This window comes from Pteropus alecto, unplaced genomic scaffold (genome assembly GCF_000325575.1).
Source record: "Pteropus alecto unplaced genomic scaffold, ASM32557v1 scaffold20, whole genome shotgun sequence".
Lineage (NCBI taxonomy): Eukaryota > Metazoa > Chordata > Mammalia > Chiroptera > Pteropodidae > Pteropus > Pteropus alecto.
This window is the reverse complement of record NW_006436298.1, coordinates 10734305-10756584: the sequence shown is the minus strand read 5'-3', so window position 1 is coordinate 10756584 and position 22280 is coordinate 10734305. Positions and strand designations below refer to the sequence as shown.

The 22280-nt window shown below is 37.4% G+C and overlaps 1 protein-coding gene and 1 pseudogene across 1 annotated transcript in view; one reads left to right on the top strand and one right to left on the bottom strand.

Moving 5' to 3' along the window:
* The window catches only part of IQGAP2 (IQ motif containing GTPase activating protein 2), a 250314-nt gene that overhangs the window by 198172 nt on the left and 29862 nt on the right, over positions 1-22280 (bottom strand). Inside the window, 1 exon segment of the mRNA XM_006913156.2 lies at positions 9764-9863. Within this exon segment, the coding sequence (XP_006913218.2) occupies positions 9764-9863 (100 nt within the window).
* Positions 22033-22151, top strand: LOC112480693 (annotated as a pseudogene).

The window sequence follows — 22280 nt, the reverse complement described above, 5'->3', positions numbered from 1 at the left end:
ACCTTGACATGTCATGCCTTGTACGCTCCAGGGCCTGTACGTAATAAACTTTTTCTTCCTTCAGACATTTATCACCAAGGGGCATCTTGCAATCATAAACTAAACCATGAGGGCCAGTCCAGTGTTAACGATAGTTTAGAAAGGGGAGATGTCTGTGGGAAACTCACCAGGGCCCAGGTGAGTGTTCCCAGGTATTTGTAACTTTAGTATTACTATTGATAGATTGAGACCAGCCCAAAACAGTAATCTAGTTGCTTTAAGACATTACAAAGGTTATGATGTCACTTGGTGCTCAGATAAGAATTTTTCATTTCCACTATAATTTTATGGGACCACCATCATATATGAAGTCCGTCAATGTTATGCGGCACATGACCAAATGTACCAGGTAAGGTCAAAGCCTGAGTCTTAATCCAGTCAATGAGGTGTCCTTTTGCTGTCTGCGTTGTCAGCTCTGAAACAAAAGGAATCATACCCGTGTTTTGTTTCCTTTGTAGGGCACATATGAAACTGTCTCAGATTCACTAATACAAAGAACACTTTGGCTCACATCAAGAGCTCTTTGAAGATAATATTTCTAAACAAGTCCATCACCAAGGGAAGTCTTTTTTAGCTTTGTTTATTTTCAGAGGTAGGACAGAAAACACAAGCACAGCAAAGATTTGTACGCATTTTTCTTTCCCCCAAAAAAGTAACATAATATTTCAGGACCTTTCCTTGGGAAACATAAGAGCAGCCCCATTCATAACTATCTGCTCAACTGCAATTTGCAAATTCCCTCTCCATTTCTTGCCAAGACCCCTCCTCATTTGTGACCTTCATGACAGCTCCAGTTGGATTCCTTCCTCAACAGACTTTTCCCAAAGAGAACTCTCTCCCTTAAATTTTTGCACAGTTGTCCTAAAAATCTAAAGCCAGAAGTTCATAAAATAGATTCATTTTCATTATTCAAATATAGTTTGCAGAGATTAACATAAATCTACTCAGCAGTACTAATTCTTTTAGAAAAGTAACTCTTTAATTTAAACAGTGGGATTTCTGGCATGCGAGAGAATCTTTCCAAGCCCATATGAGTAGCAGACTTGTCTGCACAGCCTTATTTCAGCAAAATTCCCACAGCAAAGAAACTATCAACTTAGCCTTCAGGGCCTACCCAAAAAGAAAACTGATAAGTTCATTTAGTATCATTTGAAATGGTAGAGGAATGAAAAGCTTACTTTAAAATAGCTCACAATTCAAAAACATCAAGGCATAAATAACCTTAGTACCATAATCATTTAGATCAAGGCATCGTCCAATTCCTGATTTGGTTTCTGACAGTAACAAAGAAGATTTTCCCCCCCCTCAATTACCCTTTTTGGGGTCAATTTCAAAAGGATTTGTACACGTTATGTAGAAGGTAGCTTCTAAGGTGGCCCCCAGTGGTCCCAGCCTTCTTGAATTCATGCCCCTGTGTAAGTTTCCCCTTGAGCACCGGCTGGATTTGGTAACTTTATTCTAATGGATAAAATTCAGCAAAGTATGGGACACCACTTCTGAGAATAGGTTACAAAAAGACTCTGGCTTCCATTTTACTTTCCTTTCTTGCTCTCTCGTTCACTCACTCTGATGGAAGGCAGCTGCCATACTGTGAGCTGCCCTATAGAGCGACCCATATGTCAAGAAACTGAGGGAAGCCTCTGACCAACAGCAGTGAGGAACAGAGGTCCCCAGTCCAAATGTCCATCAGGAATTGAATCCTGCCAACACTATGAGTGAGCTTGGAAGCCAATCAGCTCTGCTTGGAACTTGTGTTGACTGCCTCTTTCTCAGAGACTGAGGCAGAGGACCCATTAACCTATGCCAGATTCCTGACCCTCAGAGATAAACATTACGAGATAAATGTTTGTTGTTTGAAGCTCCTGAGTTTGAGTAATTTGTTACACAGCCAAGGATAACTAATACATATGCCAGACATCCTCTGCCTCCCAGTACAATTGTGATTAGCTCTCCATGACATCATCTAAACCCTTTAGCTTCTGGAGAAACACATCCCTCGGGTGAAGAGTACTTCATAAAACAATTCTCTCTCTTTTTTAGCCCTAAAAATATGCCCTTTTCATTTCCCTTCCTTGCCATTAATTTTAGTATTTTGAGACTTAATGAACAAGTCTATATGTAGACTTCGGAATTTTATAAACTACGAGCAATAATTTCAGCCATAAAGTCATCTTACACACAGGTTACCTCTTCTTCTCTTGTCATTTACTCACTGAAGAATACTCTCTGCCCTTCTTTGGATATCTTCTACTTCACTGTGGTATCATTAAATTGTCTAGAATAATCAGCCTCATAACCCATTGGGTCATGTAAATGGCAGGAAAAACCTGTACCATCTAACTGCAGTATAGAATTTTCCATTGAGACAAAGATTAAATTTTACCTCTAGTCTGGCAGTCTAGTCAAACCATCTAGAATCCTGTTTATCATGAATCTAATTAATATCCTACTCGTTACCCCTAAGAGAACCAAAACCTATAAGAAATAGAGTGAAATAAACCCTCATTAGTAACAAATGATAATTCAAGGCTGAGCACTAAGTAATTCATTCAAATGTGTTAGAGATATGATGTCGTGATAACTTAAAGTAGGAGTATTTGACCTAGATGGGGATGTCAAGGAGCGAAGGACTCCCTGGAGAAGAGAGATGTAATCTGAAGACTGAATAGAGTCTGACTAGGTAGAGTAGGAAAAGGTCCTGTGTAGGAAGAAATATGGAAATGAAAAGGGGTCAGTGTGGCTGGAATATAGAACAATAAGGAACAGGGCACAACATGAAACTGGAGAGGCTGTAAGGACTGGATTCTGCAGAGCCTACGAGGTGTTTGGTCTTTATGCTGAGAGTACTGAGAAATAATTGGAAAGTTTTAAGAAGAATTGGCCACAACAGATCAGGGTTTTGAAAAGATTCATCTGACTGTGATACAGATAAAGGAGTGAAGTGCAGAAATCAATTAGAGACCACTGCAGTAATCTAGCAACAGACTTTAAAAGCCTTCAATAGGCTGGTGGTGAGATAGAGATGTGAACATATGATATTTAGGAGGATGATGATAGGCTGGATACAAGGAGATGCGCACACACATGTGTGCGAGTGCACACAGGGCAAATATAGGTAAAGGAAAGAATCTGCAACTCGTGAGTGAAAGCTTTAACCAAAGAGTGAGCCTTTTGAAGCACAGCATTGTTAGCTGCTTTATCTCCAGCTCCCAAGATGACCCTACTGTGTTTATACACAGTAGATGCTCAAAAAAAAAAAAAAAAAGGAAAAACATAAAATGAAGTGTTTTGATATCTCATGTGCCTTAAGAGTACCTTCTATATGCATTTTATCCATTTAACCTTATTTAATGGCTTTACTAAGGCCCTCTCAAAGCCAGTCAGATCAAAGTAACTTTTCTTTAAAAACAGCTTTAACGAGATATAATTTATATACCATACAATTCACCCTCTTAAAGTGTGTAATTCGGTGGCTTTTAGTACACTTAGACTCGTGCAACTATCACCACAATCGGTTTTAGAACATTTTTGTCCCTGCAAAAAGAAGTTCATACCCATTAAACAGTCACTCGCCTATCTACCTATTTTTTAGAATTAGGCAACCACTATCTATTTTCTGTCTCTATGGATTTGCCTATTCTGTACATTTCCTATAAATGGATTTCCCATATGTTCCCTGTCCCCACATATGCATAGTCTCTCCCATTATCTACATCCCTCACCAGAGTATGTTATAATTGATGAACCTACATTAACACATCATAATTACCCAAAGTCTACAGTTAACACTGTGGTTCATTATTGGCATTTATGGGTTTGGACAAATGTATAATACTATTTATCTATCGCTGTGGTATTACAGAGTATTTCCACTGCCCTAAAAAACCTCTGTGCTCCATCTATTTGTCTTCCTTCCTCCAGCCACTGATATTTTCATTGTCTCCATAGTTTTGCCTCTTTCCATGATGTCATATACTGGGAATTATATAGTATGCAGCCTTTTCAAGATGGGGTTCTTTCACTTCATAATATGGATGTAAACTTCCTCCATGTCTTTTTGCATGGCTTGATAGCTCATTTCTTTTTTAGCACTGAATAGTGTTCCACTCTCTTGGAGGTACCACAGTTTATTTACCCATCTACCGACTGAAGGTATGTTGGTTGCTGCCAAGTTTTGGCTATTATGAAAAAGCTTCTATAAACATCCATGTGCAGCTTTTTGTATGGACATGAGCCTTCATTCCGTAGGGTAAATAGAAGGAGCATGATTGCTGTATCATATAATGAGAGCATTTTTAGTTTTGTAAGAAACTGTCAAACTATCTTCCAAAGTAACTGCACCATCTTGGATTTCCACGAGAAATGAATGAGAATTCTGGTTGCTCCACATCCTCATCAACATTGGTGTTGTCAACATTCCAGATTTTGGCCATTATTCTAGATGTTTAGTTATACCTCATTGTTATTTCACTGATGACATGTGCTGTGGAGCGCTTTTTGTTATGCTTATTTGTCATCTGTATGCTTTCTTTGGTAAGGTGTCTATTAAGGTCTTTGGCCTTTTTTAAATCAGGTTGCTTTCTTATTGTTGAGTTTTAAGTGTTCTTTATACATTTTGAATAACAGTCCTTTATCAGTGTATCTTTTGCAAATATTTTCTCCCAGTCTATAGCTTGTTTTCTTATTTGCTTGACATCATCTTTTGCAGAATAGAAATTTTTAATTTTAATAAAGACCAAATTATCAGTTTTTTCTTTCATGAATCATGCCACTGGTGCTATATTTTAAAAGCCATTGCCATACTCAACTTCATCTAGCTTTTCTCTTCTGTTATCTTTTGAAAGTCTTATAGTTTTGCATTTATGAAGGGTATAAAATCATTGTCTAGATTCATTTTTTAACCTATGAATGTCCAGTTTTTCCAGCACTATTTGTTGAAAAGAGCACCTTTGTTCTATCGCGTTGCTTTGCTTCTTTGTCAAAGATCAATTGACTATATTCATAAGGGTCTATTTCTGGGTTCTCTATCCTGTTCCATTGATCTATTTGTCTGTTCTTTTACCAAGGCCACATTGCCTTGATTACTGTAGCTTTATAGTAAGTTCGATGTCATGTAGAGTAAGTCCTCCAATTTTGTTCTCCTTCAATATTGTGTTAGCTATTCTGAGTCTTTTGCTTTTCCACATAAACTTTTTAATCAGGTTGTCAGTATCCATAAAATAACTGGCAGGAATTTTGATTGGGATTGCACTGAGTCCATAGATCAAATTGAGAAGGATTGGTATCTTGACAGTACTGAGTCTTCCTATCCATGAACATGCAGTAGCTCTCCATTTACTTAGTTCTTTGATTTAGTTCATCAGCATTTTCCTTACATAGATCTTGTACAAATTTTGTTGAACTTATATCTATGTATTTCATTTTTAAGTACTAATGTAAGGTATTATGTTTTCAATTTCAAAATTCCAATTGTTCAGTGCTGGTATATAAGAAAGTGACTGACTTCTGCATATTAACCTTGATTTCAGCAAGCTTCCTACAGTTGCTTACTAGTTTCAAGACTTTTTTCTTTCTTTCAGGTTTTCTATAAAGTCAATTATGTTATCTGAAAACAAAAACAGTTTTACATCTTTCTTCCTAATCTATATACCTTTAATTTCCTTTTCGTGTCTTATTTCATTTTCTAGAATGTCCAGTACAATGTTGAAAAAGAGTAGTGAGAGGGGACATCTTTCCTTATATCTTAATGGGAAAGCTTCGAGCTTCTCACCATTAAGAATAATACTGGCTGTAGAATTTTTGTTGATAGTCTTTCTCTATTTGAGGATGTTCCCCTCTATTCCTAGTTTACTGAGAATGTTTATCATTAGTAGGTATTGGATTCTGTCAATACTTTTACTGCATCTATGGATACAGTCATGTGATTTTTCTTATTTAGTCTGTTGATGTGATGGATCACATTAATTGATTTTCAAATGTTGAACCAGCCTTGCATACTTGGAATAAATCCCACTTGGTTGTAATTTATATAATTCTTTTTATTCATTATTAGTTTCGATTTGCTAATTTTTTTCTCTTTTTAAATTAGTTTCAAGTACACACTACCTTGGTTAGACATTTATATAGTTTATAGCTGAATGATTTATGGTATGAATATACCATATTTTGTTTATCCATTCATCAGTAGTTAGATATTTGAGTTGTTTCCACTTTTTGCTCTAATGAATAATGCTTCAATGAACTTTTATGTGCAGGTTTTCTATAGACACAGGTTTTCAATTTCCTTGGTGGTGGAATTGCTGGATCATATGGTTAACTCTGTATTTAATTTTTCAAGGAGTTGACAGATTGTTTTACAATGCAGCTGCACCATTTTACAATCCAACCAGCAATGTATGAGAGTTTCAATTTTTTCTACATCCTTGCAAACACTTGTTATTGTCAGTCTTTTTTATTACAGCCATCCTATTATGAAGTGGTATCTCACTAAATTTTTTTGATTTGCCTAATGATTGATGTTAAGCATCCAGTCCTGTTTTTATTGTCCATCTGTACATCTTATTTGGAGAATGTCCATTCAGAACTTTTGTCTATTTTAAAATTAGGCTACTTACTTTTTATGTTGAATTGTAAGAGTTCTTTATCTATTCTGGATACAAGTTTCTTATCAGATATATAATTTGCAAATATTTTCTCCCATTCTATGGGATGCCTTTTCACTTTCTGATGATATCCTATCAATCAAAAAGTTTAATTTTTATGATGTCTAATTTATCTATTTTTCTTTTTTTGTTAGTTCTTTTGGTGTCAAGTCTCAGAAACCACGGCCTAACCCAAAGTCACAAAGATTTGCTTCTATATTTTCTTCTAAGAGATTTATAGTTGTAGTTCTTACATTTAGATTAACAATCTATTTTAACATAATTTTTGTATGTGGTGTGAGGTAAGGATTCAAATTCATTTTTATGCATGTGTATATACAGTTGTTTCAGCACCATTTGTTGAAAAGGCATTTTTTTCCCATTGAATAGTCCCAAATGATTGATTCTGAGGTTAAACTAAGCTTGCATTCCTGAAATAAATCCCTCTTAGTGACATATAATCCTTTTCATACGTCATTGGACTAGGTTTGCTAGTGTTTGGTTGAGAATTTTTGTATTTGTATTCATAAAGGATATTGGTCAGTGGTTTTCTTGAGGTAGCTCTTGGGTTTTGGTCTTATAGTAATACCGGGCTCAATAGAATGAGTTGGAACGTGTTCCCTCCTCTTATGTTTTCTGAAAGAATGGGAAGTTTTTTGATTACGAACTCAATCTTCTTGCTAGTTACAAGTCTATTTAGGTTTTTTATTTCTTCTTGTGTCAGTTTTGGTCATTTGTGTCTTCCTAAGAATCTGTCCATTTCATCTAGGTTTTCTAATTTGTTGGCAAATAAGAGTTCATAGTATTTCTTCATTGTTCTTTTTTATTTCTTTAATGTTGATCGTGATATGCCCTCTGGATAAAGAATATTTTAAACAGCCTGATACTAGTTATCACAGAATCTTGAAACTAATAAAACCAAAGTTAAAGATACACTAGACCTTTACAATTCTGAGTTTTTAATATATATGAACTAGAAAGACTTCCAATTCTCACTTCCGGAAAGAAAGAAAAGAGGCACAAAGATAGAACCAGCACATTTTTAATTAACCTCCTCTGAATATGTTCAATTGAAATAAGGAACAAGAAACAGTTCCTGGCAAAACTTATACATTCTAAGTATACCATTTATTACAAACGCAATAACCTAAGCCAACTATGCTCACAGGAACACAAACATGCATGCACTATAATACACCCAGTATATAATTCCCAAGGCTTTAACATTTTCAGAATTCTGTATACTATGCTTTCTGTAATCAGAGCATACAACTAATATATCTATTAATAGCCACATAATTTTTACATACTCTATGACCAAAAATCATCTTTCCTGAAAGTCACAGAAAGCATCCAGATCTTAATAAAAAATTCATAAATACATAATACATCAACTCTCTCCTTGTAAAATAAATTGCTGTCATCTTAGAGGAAAAACTACATATTTTATAGTCTTCTTTTTCCCAATGAAACTGTCCCTAAGGACATATTCTTTAAAGAACCTAGGCTAATCGTTATGTTGACTTTTCTAAAACAAAATTCAAATACAGAATTTTGGAAACACTAAAGATGGCAAGTTTTCAAGCTATATTGATACCACTTTGAAACATTCAGGAGTATGCTTATCATCATACACCTGACTGGCACTATAGTTTACAAACACTTATACCATCATGATTTTAGCTGACTTTTAGAAAAACAAAAGTCCATGAAGTAGGGCAGGTGGCGGTAACATATTTATCATCCCATTACGGAAGAGACAAAACTGAAGTTCTCAAGGAGTAAATGGTGGCATAGCTCATAAATGGTGGCGCTGGGACCAGGAAATTCAGTCTACTGACTCCCAATTACACACACCTCTGTGTGCCACTGCTTCCCACTTACAAAAAACAGGAGGTAAAAAACTTAGAATGCAAAGTGTGTGTCAGGAGGAAGTTTCCACTAACTCTCCTTAAACTTTTTTCATTGAAAACATGTTAATTTTAAATGTCTTTGAATCACTTTCCTTATCTAACTTTTGAGCAACAACTTGACTAGAAGCATCTTTTTAATAATCTTAGACTGAATCTTCTATGACCTGCAACCTAACTGCAGAGTTGACAGATATATTAAATAACCTTTCAAACTTAATCTTTAGAACTTGGAGTTATAAGACTATTAAAATATAAAACAACTCTCGGAAATGCCCTTTTAAGCAATTCTGAGGCCAAATTAGCACATGTGTTACTGAATGTTCTACGCATGGATTAAAAATCTCATTCTTCTAGCTCTGTAGATAGCTATTTGTTAGTGATCAGAGATAACACCAATGACCATTAACTAAATGTTTATTTTCTCTATAGATAAGAGAGCTGGAACATATCATCTGTCCGGGAAACAATGCTGTTGCTCGATCATAGCGCAAAGCACTAATCGGAATCTAACTCAGGGCATATGAGCACTGCAGTATTCATCTAGCAAAGGACAAAGTTCTGATTCTTCTGACACAGAGGCCTAAGTGCAAATACCTTCTTTATCTTCACTTTCTCCTTGGAGAACCCTACATCTGCTTATAATCTAATAAGTCTAAGAGTCGATGTGAGTTTAGAGACAACGTATCCTAAGTGGCAATACACCCGTGGGTTAAAAAAGAGATTGCTGTCATAAACCTATCCTCTAGCTTAGTGACCAATGGACTTCAGTCCAAAACACTTTTGTCCTACTGGGCATTTATAATCATTGAGGGAGAGGGGTGGGGGCGGGGGGGAAATCTGAGGAAGCTCTGGAGGAAAAGGAAGTTGATAAATCTCTGCTGCTACTCCTTATCCAAGTCAGTGAAATGAAAAATTTGAAATAATCTGCAATTTGCCCAGAGATTTCCTGGGAGGCTCTGAGGAAGAAAAAAGAACTGTTGCCTCCCTAGTGCCTTGATATTGGCTGTGGTAGCAACTTTTTCTCATGTGTGCCTGACCGTTTATAAAAAACAGGTGGTTTTTCTCCCATTACCCTGCTACCAACACGACTGCAAATGAGTTATTAAAAGTACAGTACCTAAAGCTTATCTCCAAGAGTAGGTATGCAAATAGACTAAGGCTGGATCTCACCTTTTGGCTTCCTCTAGGTGGCACAAATATTCATAAGCGATGTTCTGCCGCCTCCTCTCATCCATCTCCTCTGCAGAGAGCCTTTCATCATCCACAATAGCTAAAAACAGAGAATGACATCACATTACTTGTAAGGGCAGTTGTCATCAAATAAACACCTGAGACAATCAACTAGAAAAAAAATCATATGAAGTTCAACATTGAACAGTGAGACATAGGGGTACTGAAACACCAAAGATAGAAAGAGATTTGCCTTTGAATTTTACAATATTATATTATTTTTAGCAAAAAAAAAAAAAAAAGTAATATTGAAGTACAGGTTGAAATTACTAAATAATAGAATGAGGATAGCAATCACATTTCATAAACATGATGCCACAGGAGTTAGATAGACTCGGATCAATTAGAGTATGGTCTACTTGCAACAACTTTCCTTAACAAGCTTGTGGAATTGGTCTAGTGGCTCAGCTTGGACCATCCTGGAAATTCTGGGGTTGAACAAAGAATCTACAGGACCTGTGTTTTCATCTCCTAGAGGAAATTAAGGCTTCTCATCCAACTCAAATCTATTTTACAGATGCCAAAGTCTCTAAAATTCCTCTCACTTACTTCTTGGCTTTTATGAGACTAATCTTCCTGGTCAACAGCTATCCAAAGGAAAAAAGCAATGGAGAGAGCAAGTGAGCAGGGTTTTCAAGCCCACATTCTGTAATCCAACAGAAGCCTAGTTTATAAACTTCCACATTGCAGCTTTGCTTTTCTGTAGAAGACACAGCCTCCCCATTTCCTGACTGCACTTCCTCTAGACACAGCCTTAACGGCACACAACAGTGGCCAACTGTCACATCAGCCAACTCTTAGCTGTCTATTTACATGACACGACTCCTTTTTCATAAAAAGTACCCTTTTCTCTCTTCAATACTGAACTTTAATTCTGATAGCTATGAAACAAATTTGGTTTCTAGTTTGTTAGATTACTCATCGAATGAAGACAATGTGTGTGGACAGCAGGGACATGGTCGCATAGGGAAGGAATGTCACTGTTTGCTTTTTTTGTTCTCTAGCTGCTAGCTTGTCACCTATTTTTATAAACGGGACCCCTGGTCCTAAGTAAAAGAGACAAGAAAGTGAAGGTCGCCAGGCCATCTCTAAGAAAGACCACTTCCATGTTCTACTGATAAGAAATCCAAAAATCATCCTGGTAGTCAAAAGAAATTAAGATCAAGTTTTGAACTCTTATTAGCAAGTACAATGCTAAACGCTTAAGATCTAAAAATAATACCAAACACTCAAAGAACTCAAAAGAAAGGAGAGATTAAATGGCAGAATACCATAAGCATATAAATATGTACTAGATGCTCATTTATCGAGCACTTATTTTGTTTTAAGGCAAAGTATTTTCTATGCAGTTTCTCGTCTAAGTCTCATGATTCTATGAGGCAGGAAATCCCACCCTACATTTGAACTAGCAGGCTGAGAGATCATTTACCCAAATAAAGAGCAGAAACATCAGAGCTAGAAACATTCAGATAGATGGAGAAAACAAGAAAAGTATGTAAGAATTGTGGGAAAAGCCATGTTAATGGATGAGGAGGAAAAGGAACAGCAGCAGAAGGAGAGAGAGATGAGATGGAAGAGCAGCAGGACAGGCTGGTATATGACAAAGCGGAGCCAAAAGAGCAGGAGCTTCCGTACATATCGCCATGCTTTTCCCCACCCCTCCTTCCTAATCCTTCCGATTTTCCATTGTGGCTCCATTCCTTAAAATAGGGAGACCACATCCCAGATCAATGATACCAATAGGGGTCAATAAAGATTTTGTATTTGTCGAAAGCATCTTCTTTTTCTTAATAAACTGAATCTGATTCAATTTTAGAAGAGAGCTCTCAGGTTTAGGAAAAGTACAAAAGCTCTCAAGCAATCCTCCTCTGTAAGATTCCAGGTCTTCAACATCTCTCCCCTGGACTCTTACAGGAGCCTTCAAGTAGCATCCCAGTCACACTTCTTCCTCTATCCATCCTCAAGGTCACCAGAAGCATCTTTCTAATGCCTAATCCCATTGATGTTATTCTCCCTCCCCAAAGTAGGGATACCTTAAAGGAAAGGATTCTTTTGATTCATCTTTATATCTTCCTCATATCTATCATGGTTCTTTGCACATTGAGAGCACTCAAATATTTGCTGAAAAATTATGTTCCAGTGAATCCTCACTAAGTGAACTAACCATCACCCAATAATGAGTATACTTTGCAAATTATGATTTTTATCATCCTGAATTTTCTCAGAAGATATCTAGCACACCCACACATAATCATCTAATCCTCCATTTCCATTGTTCCTAACAGTTAATCCTCAGAACCCTCTGTGACTTCCAATTTCTCATTTTAAATTCAGTCTTAAGTCTGTATCCCATTTTTAAAAGGGTATTTTCATTTTATAGTACCTTCTGACACATCGAAGCTTGAAAACAACACAAAACTCTTAGTAAGGGTCCACATGCTCAGTGTACTCTCCCTGACATTAAGAATGAGCAACAGGAAGCACTCTTACTGCCACCTTCCTTCTTGGCTGCTGCTTCCTCTCAGCCTCAACCAACCTACCTGGGAGGAGGCAAAAGCCCCAGCAGCACTTGGTCCCTAGGCTCTGTCCCTCAACTGCAATATTCCATAAGCCATAGAAGATTCTACTAGCTCAGGAGAGCGCTGAGGGGGCTTTCAAACTCTGATATCACCCTGTCCAACCAGAAGATCTGATTAAACTTTTGACTTTAAACATCCACAAAGCTTTAAATTGCAATTGCAACATACTGGCCACAGCTGATGGGATTCTACTTCTGTTTAAGGCTCAACACAAGGGTCGTTTCCTTCCCAAAGTCTTCCCTGTTGTTCCCTGATCAAAATATCATCTCTCCTGGTACCTCCTATATTCCCTAGTGTCCTCATGGTGTCCAACATGGGCTACATGCTCCATAAAAATATTTGATGAACAAATAATCTCTTATTTGGAAAGATTAATAAAGGGGCTCTAAAATATCTATATGAGGAAGTTTTATTTGCCTATTTTCACTGAATAAAATAAGGATGTGGTCATTGATATTGATGGAGCGAATATAGTACCATTCTACAGACTTCACTCAGCTAACGTTCAATCCATAGATTCCACAGGCCAGGCAGGAGCGATAGCACCAGCGATAGAGTAGTGAACCAATCAAACGAAAAAATGTTTGCCCTCATGAGACTTCCTTTTACACGCCCATTCCTTCCCTTCTGACTTGGTCCATTAGACCCCAGACCTGGTCTACCGCCCTTCAAACCACACACTCTTCAACCTCCCCTTCCTTTATTTGTGACCTATTTTCAAAGTGGAGGTCAACGTTACGAATTTGAGAAAGTCTTAATCAGAGCAAAAGCAGATCCTTCTTGGCCAAAGAGGTTGCCTGCAAATATTTCTGCATTACTCAACAGTTACTAAGTGCAACTTCTGATAAGAGCCAGTGGCATGGATAATAACCCTGCCATTTAAAGAGCCATCATGGAGCTGATAAAAGAATTCACTCAAGTATGACTTTACCATCTATAAAGCACTTTTCCATGTTACTGTGTTTCTCATAATCACCCTGAGAGATAGGCTTTATCTCTTTCTTACAAAAGAGCACACCAGGGTCATGGGAGGGAAAGGCACTGCCTATAAGCATTCGCTGGGTCAGTGGCAGAGCCAGGGCTGGAGCAGAGGTTGCTGGGCACTGCCGTCCTGCTCTTTGCCCAGTGCCATGCTGCTGTCAAATCTGAGCGAGTCAGGTTTGTCACAGCCATACCCAACGGCAGATCATTTACGTGCTCTCGGAATTGCTTTTATTTTAAAGTAACTTGATTAGCTGCAATTTCTTCTAAAGTTCATCTTTATTGGCTGCTTTGAACACTAAGAAACATGAGGACATTGTGAAAAATACAACTTCCTGAAGTATTAGCAACTCACCAAACGCCATTTGTAACATTAGCTGATGTTGGCTAAAAGGCGGCATTTTAAAGCAATAACATTTTGTGGAAATCACAATATAGAGCTTATGCAGAGGTTAAAGGAGCAGCATGGGAGTGAGTCAGTAGAGAAGGTATTGAAATAGAACTGTAAGTTCAAGACAGAAGGAACATTAAGGAGTTCATTTCCCAAAGAAGACCCACAAAATCCAACATAAAAACAGCCCAAGACTTAACCCATTCATTAAACAGTTGGCATGGTCACTTGTTAATTTTAGCTACTCTACTTCTTCCCTTCACATGCAGAGACATCAAGGCCACCATATCCTTTGCATTAAAATTCATTTGTTTGTTCAACAAATATTTGAGTAGCTGCTTTGTGCTAACCTGTTTTGGGGACTGGACACAAAGTGACACATATGATACATGAGGTCTCTTATGAAGTTTTTTTTAATAAACAACTGAAAGTTTGAATAATTACAGGATGCTTAGAGAGGTGGGGATATACTGGAGGGAAGGTTGGCAAGAATCACAAAAACCAGGGTTGGAAAACTCTATTTCATAAAACAGTATTATTTAAGGCATTTCTCTCCCTAAGGAAAAGCAGATTGGGAATATGATATGAATCATTAACTCATGAAAACATGACACAATTTAGTCTTTTATGTACACATTGTTATTTTGTGAGACTCAAAATTTCTGTAAGGAACCTTGAATATCTTCACGTATGTAATTCAATTTAAACAGTGTTGTATCATCTTCTGAGAGTTGGAACCAGCTTTTACCTGAGAGAGAATACCTAAATGGTATCTCTCTACTCGCAGAACTTAAAGAATAGTTACCCCAAGGATGACACTAGAAGGAAGAGAATGGATTCCAAGACCCTAAAAGTGGTGCAAGGGACAGGGTTGGATATAAAGATGAGAGAACCCAAAGTCCAAGATTTCCAGTAAGCTGATACACTCAGTAAACTTGACCTGTGATATATTCTGGCTTCACACCAGCCTCCCTAAGCATTTCACAGCTACTTAATCTTAAGCCTTAAAAGTCCACATGATCAAACTTCCCTAAACTAAATTTTCTTTTGAAAAATGGGAAAACATGAGGTCGAAGTTGTTAGCAACCTGATACATATTCACAGGCACCACAAAGAATCTGAAATGACAGAGATTGCTCCTCCACGTGTTAAAAACAGGTTTCATCAAGTCACCAAAATTATGAGATGCTCAGTGCAGGGGCTCACATCTCATCTGTCTCTATATCTTTAACAAGTGCCAGGTAAATAGCAGGTGCTCGGTAAAGGCTGCTAAATGGTGTGCTCAGCTTTGTGCTTGAAACAGAAAGATGCTGTGTCCTTCACAGGTTTAGTCCTATCAAGTCCCATGCCCCCTGATGGTAACACAGCCATACTGTTCAGATCCTAAGGGAAAGTGGACTTTATTTAAAGCCTGCCCTCCACACCTTCCGTGGACCTTCTCTCCCATCACATATTTCTAAAAACTCTCCAAAGTTATAAAGTAACACACAATTTCAGAGGGCATTCAGGTTAGAAATGGTGGTAAGGGACTGTGGTCACCTCCTTTCATAGGACAAAGTTCAGCATGAGAAGGAGAATTTCCTAGGTGGGGAAAGAGGGTAAACCAACTGAAACGACACGGTTTACTTACAAGAGTTAAAGTCCCTGATTGGCTACCAATCTCATTTTTCCAGTGAGGTCATTAAAGCTCAGGATAACTAAGAAGCCTGTTTGTCATAATTATTCAGGAATTTGAGGAACTATTCGGAGTTTTGTGAAAATAATTCATCCTTTTCTGCATATATGCTTTAAATGTACAGGGCATTAAGATCTACATTTAAATGACAGTTCTATCCCACTTTTACACAAAAACGATCCCAAATCTTTCCCCACTATCCAAGAATGTGATCATGCTTGAGTACTTTCAATGCCATCTGTTTCTACTAAGCCTGGTAGAAAACTTAAGACACCTTTTCAGAAGAGGATCTCATTATAGTTCTCATTACTAGTAAAATTAATTTTAGTCTACTGTGCAAATTTGAACAAGAATGTCTAACTTTTTTCACATATAATCTAGAAACTCAGAGTAGACCATTAGATGTTAAGTACCATATACAGAGGTAAGCCAGCCTGCAGACTGGGATGAGAGGGAGAGGTCTATCTAGGACTTTGCTCAGTTTGGGAGAATTAAAGGCAACGAATCCTAGATTTGGGATTTCTTGACACTTATAATTTCAGAAAACATTTCATAGATAAAACTCATCTCTTTTGCTACCAAGTAGTCATGGGAAAATTCTACTTGCTCACCGCCTGCTCCTATACAATCTATCACCCTGCACAGACCTCAGTAAGGAAAAATGGAGTATCAAGTTTCCAAGGCCGGTTTAAAAAATTGTAACTCCAACAATTGACATACAGAAGGTAACTGTAAAATCTTTAGTCTGGATAAGCTTCTACTATTTCTAAAATAAGGGAAAGAACTTCAACTCATCTCTACTTGAACATGAACTTTCTGTGCTTAAGATGGTCAGTGCAAAATGCTTCAAATTATTCAGAACCAGTGCTAAAATGATTCTCCCTGTTCTCTATAGATAATGAATATTTAAAAAACATAGATGTTTACCTAAACTCTAATGTCCCATGGGAATATTTGCAACCGTTAAAGAGACTTAGCAGGTCTGTTTATATAATTACAGTCCCCTGGGCTGTTCTCAGGGAATGGTAGGTCATTGCTAACACTCTGTCCCTGTCCTCTCACAAACTCCCCCAAATAACCCAGAATTTCAGAGGATATTTCTACAAAGCTGAGAGGCATAAAAGATAATCGAATAGTTGAGTCTTGGCCCAATTTTTTTTACTACTAGGAGAAAAAAACTCAATAAATCACAAATAGTTCAAAGGTAAGTGCAAGAAAACAAAACAACCTCTTGGTTATGAGTAGGGCTTTTTTCTGCATATGCTTCATGTGCTTATGTCATATTTCTCTAATCCACGTAAGCTCTTTGTGACGTATGTGTGAAAAATAGCAGACAGAAGGGATTTACATTTAATAAGCACTTACTATATGCCAGATATTTTACATACATTATCTCTTCATCAACTCCTTTAAGATAGAAATTTGAATCTCCACTTTCCCAGTGGGAAACAATCTCAGAGAGGTTAGCTAATTCAGGTTTAGGTATTTCAAAAATCATAAAAACAGCTAAATGGCAGAGTGGGGACTGGAAACGATTCTGAGTTCAAGGTTCTGAACTTCCTGCGCTACTAAAGGGCCACCGCCTTCCTGCATGTAAATGCTTGATGACCAGCCCAGCAGCCATTAGGATCCTCTGAGGGTGCCATTAATAATAGTATTACTGATAACTCACTAATTAGCAGGTAGAGTTGTGACTTTGTTTTCCCTGCTAGATACCATGTAAATTAATGCTACTATCTTAAGGAAGTACAGAAAATAAAATTATAGGCTTATTTCTCAGAAATGTGGAAATCTCAAATGTAGTTCAACAAAGGAAAAAATACAATATTCGGTATTGCCAAGTTAAACTATATCAGGAACGCAAGGACAGCAACAAGACCAAAACAAAAAACAACGAAAAACTAAATGACACTGCTTACATGATACATCATAAGCAAAGCCATATATGATCAATAAATCCTGAGAACATATTTGAGAAAATTTAATATTTTTTATCTTAAGTACTTCCCCTTCCCCTCTAAAAGGTGAATTTCTGCCTAAACTGACAAAGATACCTGATAAAAAAGAGATGTGGCTGAGTGGAAAGGACAGTAGCTTTGGGGTTAAATGTGCCTGTAACAGTGTCACAGTCATGGATGAGTTAACTGGATAGACACACAGTTTCCTCATCTGTAAAATGGGAATAATGCTACCTATCCAGGAAACTATTGTATGAGTATTTTTCAAAATTATATATATTTTAAACCATTTGATAGTTAAATTATAACAGTCAATTATTAAGTTATAAAATGTAAAACATATAATAAAGACAATAGATAATCAAATAAAATTGATTATGCTCAATTTTAGTGGCTTTAGCACCTATCTCCCATATAACTTACAAATTGAATGTGTTTGAAGTTAAATAAATTGAAAAAAAAGTACAATTTTAATTCCACAAATAAATACATATTGAATATATACTTGTGTATATATATTCTTAACTGTAATAATTATATAAGGTTATGTTATCATACATACTATAATTCAGGGAGGAAAAGCCTAAATCGAAATATACTAGAATGTTAAAACACTTGTTTCCAAAAAGGAGGGCCCTAGGATTTTTTCCTTAACTTTTTTGATTCTTACATTTTCCAAATACTCTATACCAAAGTGTGTATGTGTATATATATGTATATCATATATATATATATCAGAAGTAACAAAAGATTCAATTTGTTTTACTGTTCAGTTAAAAAATATTTTTTGTTACTAAACATTAATATATACATAATACATATATATAATGAGAAAAAGCCTTAATGCTGCATCCATTGCGGAAATACCTTTCATGCACCTAATTGATCAAGTTGAACTTCTAAGAAAAGGATCACAGTCGTTCGAGATTTGTGATGAATATTTAATCAGTTTTATTGTGTAAAAAATAATCGGAGACGTTCAAAACAGCAGAGAGGAAGATGATTAATTAATTCCATGACATTGTGAAGCCCTCAACGACATAAACAGCTTGGGTATGATAAGCTCATGTGAGAGAACAGGCAGGGTAAGACATAAGTGAAATGGAATAAATGTAAAAGACCCAAACTAGAAAAAGAAGAGAAGGCTGTGACAAGTTTGTGTGACATGAAACCTTTTAAGTCTAAATTAGAGAGAAGAAAGAAAAACACAGAGATGCTTTGCAAGGGCAGACTTTGGCAACAGAATGAACAGGATGAAGAGCATGGTACGGGGGAAGAAAAAGAAAGCCAACAAATAGCAGCCAACTCATTCTGTGACTTCACATGGTGGAGGTGGAAACTGCACATGGCTCAGCACCAGAAAGGCACCCCAATATGCCAATTTCCATAAAGATAAGTTGGTATCATTAAAGGGGGGAAAAAAGAACATGGCGGCATCCCACTGTACTAGGGATATACTAAGGAGCTGACTTTAAATCTAAACTTAAATTTAGAAGAGATGTTTAACTAATATAACAGTCTCAGTTAGAAGGCTATGATGTAGAACAGAAGGATACTATTAATGCAAGCATATGCTGTTTGTTAGTGACTGTGAATTAACACATGACTCAGGACAGTCAATTTTTAAAATATGCCAAAAACTCAGCTCTCAAATGGATCATGCTATGCGAATGGAGATATGTTGACAATACAGTCATGGATCAAGAATATATTTCAGCTTGATTTTGGACTAAAGCAGTTTAGGCTAGTTCTCATGAGCACAAAAGCTTCTCTAGTTTTAAGTAGGCTAGGCATCAGCTCACATATTTAGGGTTTGCAAAAGTCAGGACTTGTGAGAAAGCATAAAACACCACACATGGTGTCAACATTAAGCAGCAGGACTTGAACTAAATATGCCGAGAGCTTCAGTTTCATAGAAGTCATATACATTTATAAAGTGCTGCCGTGTAAATTACCTCATGTGATTATAACAGCCCCATCAGGTTGATGGACAAGTATTATTATCGCCATTTGACTGGAGTCTATAATGGGCTAAGTGTTCTGCTCAAAGGTCCCAGATCCAGATTACAGAGCTGATCTGTATGTAAAATCAACTCTTTGGCTTTTGTTTAGTTTTACCAAAATTTTGGAGATACCCTATTAAATTAGAGCAAACATTTTTATTCTTTTATGTCAACGGTACAGGGAGCAGTAGGAGGAAATAGAATGGCTGATGTGGGAAGGGAGTTAAGCTGGCGAGAGTGGGTGAAGCTAACATCAAATCTAAAGGCTGAAGAGAATATATACAAACCCTGATTGTGTAAACTGCTTGGAGAGTATATAAAATACGCTGGGAATAGCTCTCTTGTGGAAAAGAAATTAGACCACTTGGGCAACAAAGCTGAAATATTTTGATTCATGTTTGTTGTGGGCTTTTTGTTCTAACACACAGTACCACTGCTCTGAGAAACTACATGGCTCCAAGTTTAGAAAAATGTTCTTGTAAACCCAAAGAAAGACACCAAAGTTTTCAGATATTAAAGTTCTTTGATTCAAAGCTCAAACTTTATACAACAGCAAAGACAGCAACCACCTTAAGTATAATTCATGTTCTTCTGCTTCACATTTAAATTAATAATTGATCTCCTTCAGGCATTGCTTTTTTTGGCTTGCACTACACATCTACTGCAGATCAGAGGAGATAGCCAAATTGTCGTCAGCCATTAGTTCCTTAGAGGATTTTAATACAATTTCAGAATAAAGTCATTGTTTCTACATCAGCCGTGAGAGCCCTGCTAGCATTTGTGCAGCAGAAATGTCCACAATTATGAAGCCAAGTGAGGAAGAAAATTTATTCTTAATATTGGTCCACTAGGTGCAAAAATGCTGGCAGAGAATTATGGAGATGCAGAATCCTAAAGTGCCTTCCAAGTGTCTTATAATTAAAACCAATAAATACAACAACAACAGAATGTGTTTCTTTTGTTCCATGGCAAAGTCTCTAACTAATGGCTAAATAGTTACAGTTGCAGGTCAGGAGTAGAGAGAAGGGGTGGGTGGGGTGGGAGAAAGGACTTTGTGCCCCTAATAGTTTACAGTCTAACAAAACACACATTTAACATTGTAGAAAAGTTAGAAAGCCTCTTTGGAAAAAGGGCAAATTAATTATAGGACAAAGGACAGATAAATCAAGGGGAAGAAAAAAGATTATTCAGTGATGGGATTAATCAGAGCCAGTTTTCTAGACTAAAAGAGTTTGAAGTGGGGTTTGAAGGAGGGGAGAGAAAGTTGGGTGAGGCAACACACCTAGAGAAGTAAAGACAAGAATGAGGAAACTGCACACCTACATCAAGGGACATTTTTGTGCTTTGTCTTCTATCTCGTTCCTCAGCCCTCAAAGTCTCCACTCCTCCTCTCCTCACCCTTCCAAAGGTCTAAATTTCTTGAGAGGAACAGAGAGCCTGCCCAGGATATTTCACAGCTGTTTTAAGTAGTGTAGTTGAAAGGAGTACAGGCTGTTTGATGACAGTGAGAAGACCAGATGATAGATAGCTCATAATCAAGAAGCGGGGCAGAGTTCATTCTATGGATAAAAGCTCTTTCAACAAAGTTAACCTGGCACATCTAATAACACGCATAATTGCAATAGAACTGTGTAGAGTTCATTGGGCATCAGCTGTTACATCAGTGACATGAATTACCGTAATAACTATTAATCTAAATACTCAAACCAAGTTCCTTATTTTGCCAGTTTACCAGTATTGAGTCAACAAGGATTTGCTTTCCCTTGGAACATGTTCAGAGTTGCATCCATGGGAAGTGGGGCTGAAGATGAAAGAAAGTTCTAGGTCTGCTCTTCAAAATCTTTGATTCCACATTCCCTTGCCTAGTGCTCCATCCAATGCCACCTGATGCCTCCACTTTTCCGAGAGCCTTGAGAAGCATACCAAATGGTTTCTGCCCTCCAAAGCAGATTCCTTTGGAACGGTCTTAGGCTTCTCCAAACCCTCTGCTAACCCAGCCTTACCTCTCCCTTAATATCAGGTCGGGAGGAATCAGAGGTACCTACAGGAAGATCAAGGGCGGAGAGAAGAGGTCCAGAAGGAAGGCTGTAAGTTGCAGCATGCAGAAGGTTTGCTACATGAATGAATTAGGGGAGGGGCCAGTAGAAGGCAGGTGAGGCTTTGTCTCCTTACCACCCCTACACTCCCACTGCCATAGCCAGCCATAGCCTCCAAGTATCTTTACCACAGTTTTTCCCAGCATGGTATGACCATATTTAACAACAATCCTCCAACACTGGTATTGTTCTCATTTTACAGATGTGGAAACAGACTTGGGACAGCTAAACCATTTGTCCAAGATCACAGTGGACACGTGGAGAGCATGGTCTTACATCAGTTTGACTCCTAACTGGCACACTGACTTCAGGAGGTGCAAACCAGCCTTTCTGAGCCCTCCCTTGACCTCCACACACCTCCAGACTTCCCAAACTGTGCATCAGTGAGCTTTTCCACAGAAAAATAACCCAAAATGCACAAAAGAGTAATCACATGAAAAGAACTAGGGGTGAAGTATTTAGGCACACAGCTCAATGCCCAATCAGCAGAAAATGTCTACTTTCAGTCACTTTTAAAAAATCATCCGTCTACAGCCATGCCACCCTGAACATGCTCGATTTTGTCTGATCTTGAAAGTTAAGCAGGGTCGGGCCTAGTTAGTACTTGGATGGGAGACCACCTAGGAAGACCAGGTGCTGTAGGCGTTTAAAAAAAAAAAAGCACCCATTTTGCACAAGTGATCTGTGGTTCAGTATTTAAAATATAAGGAGTTCCTACCTCCAAACTTAGTAAAATCGGCATTCAAAGTAGATGCGCAATGTGTACACTGCGGG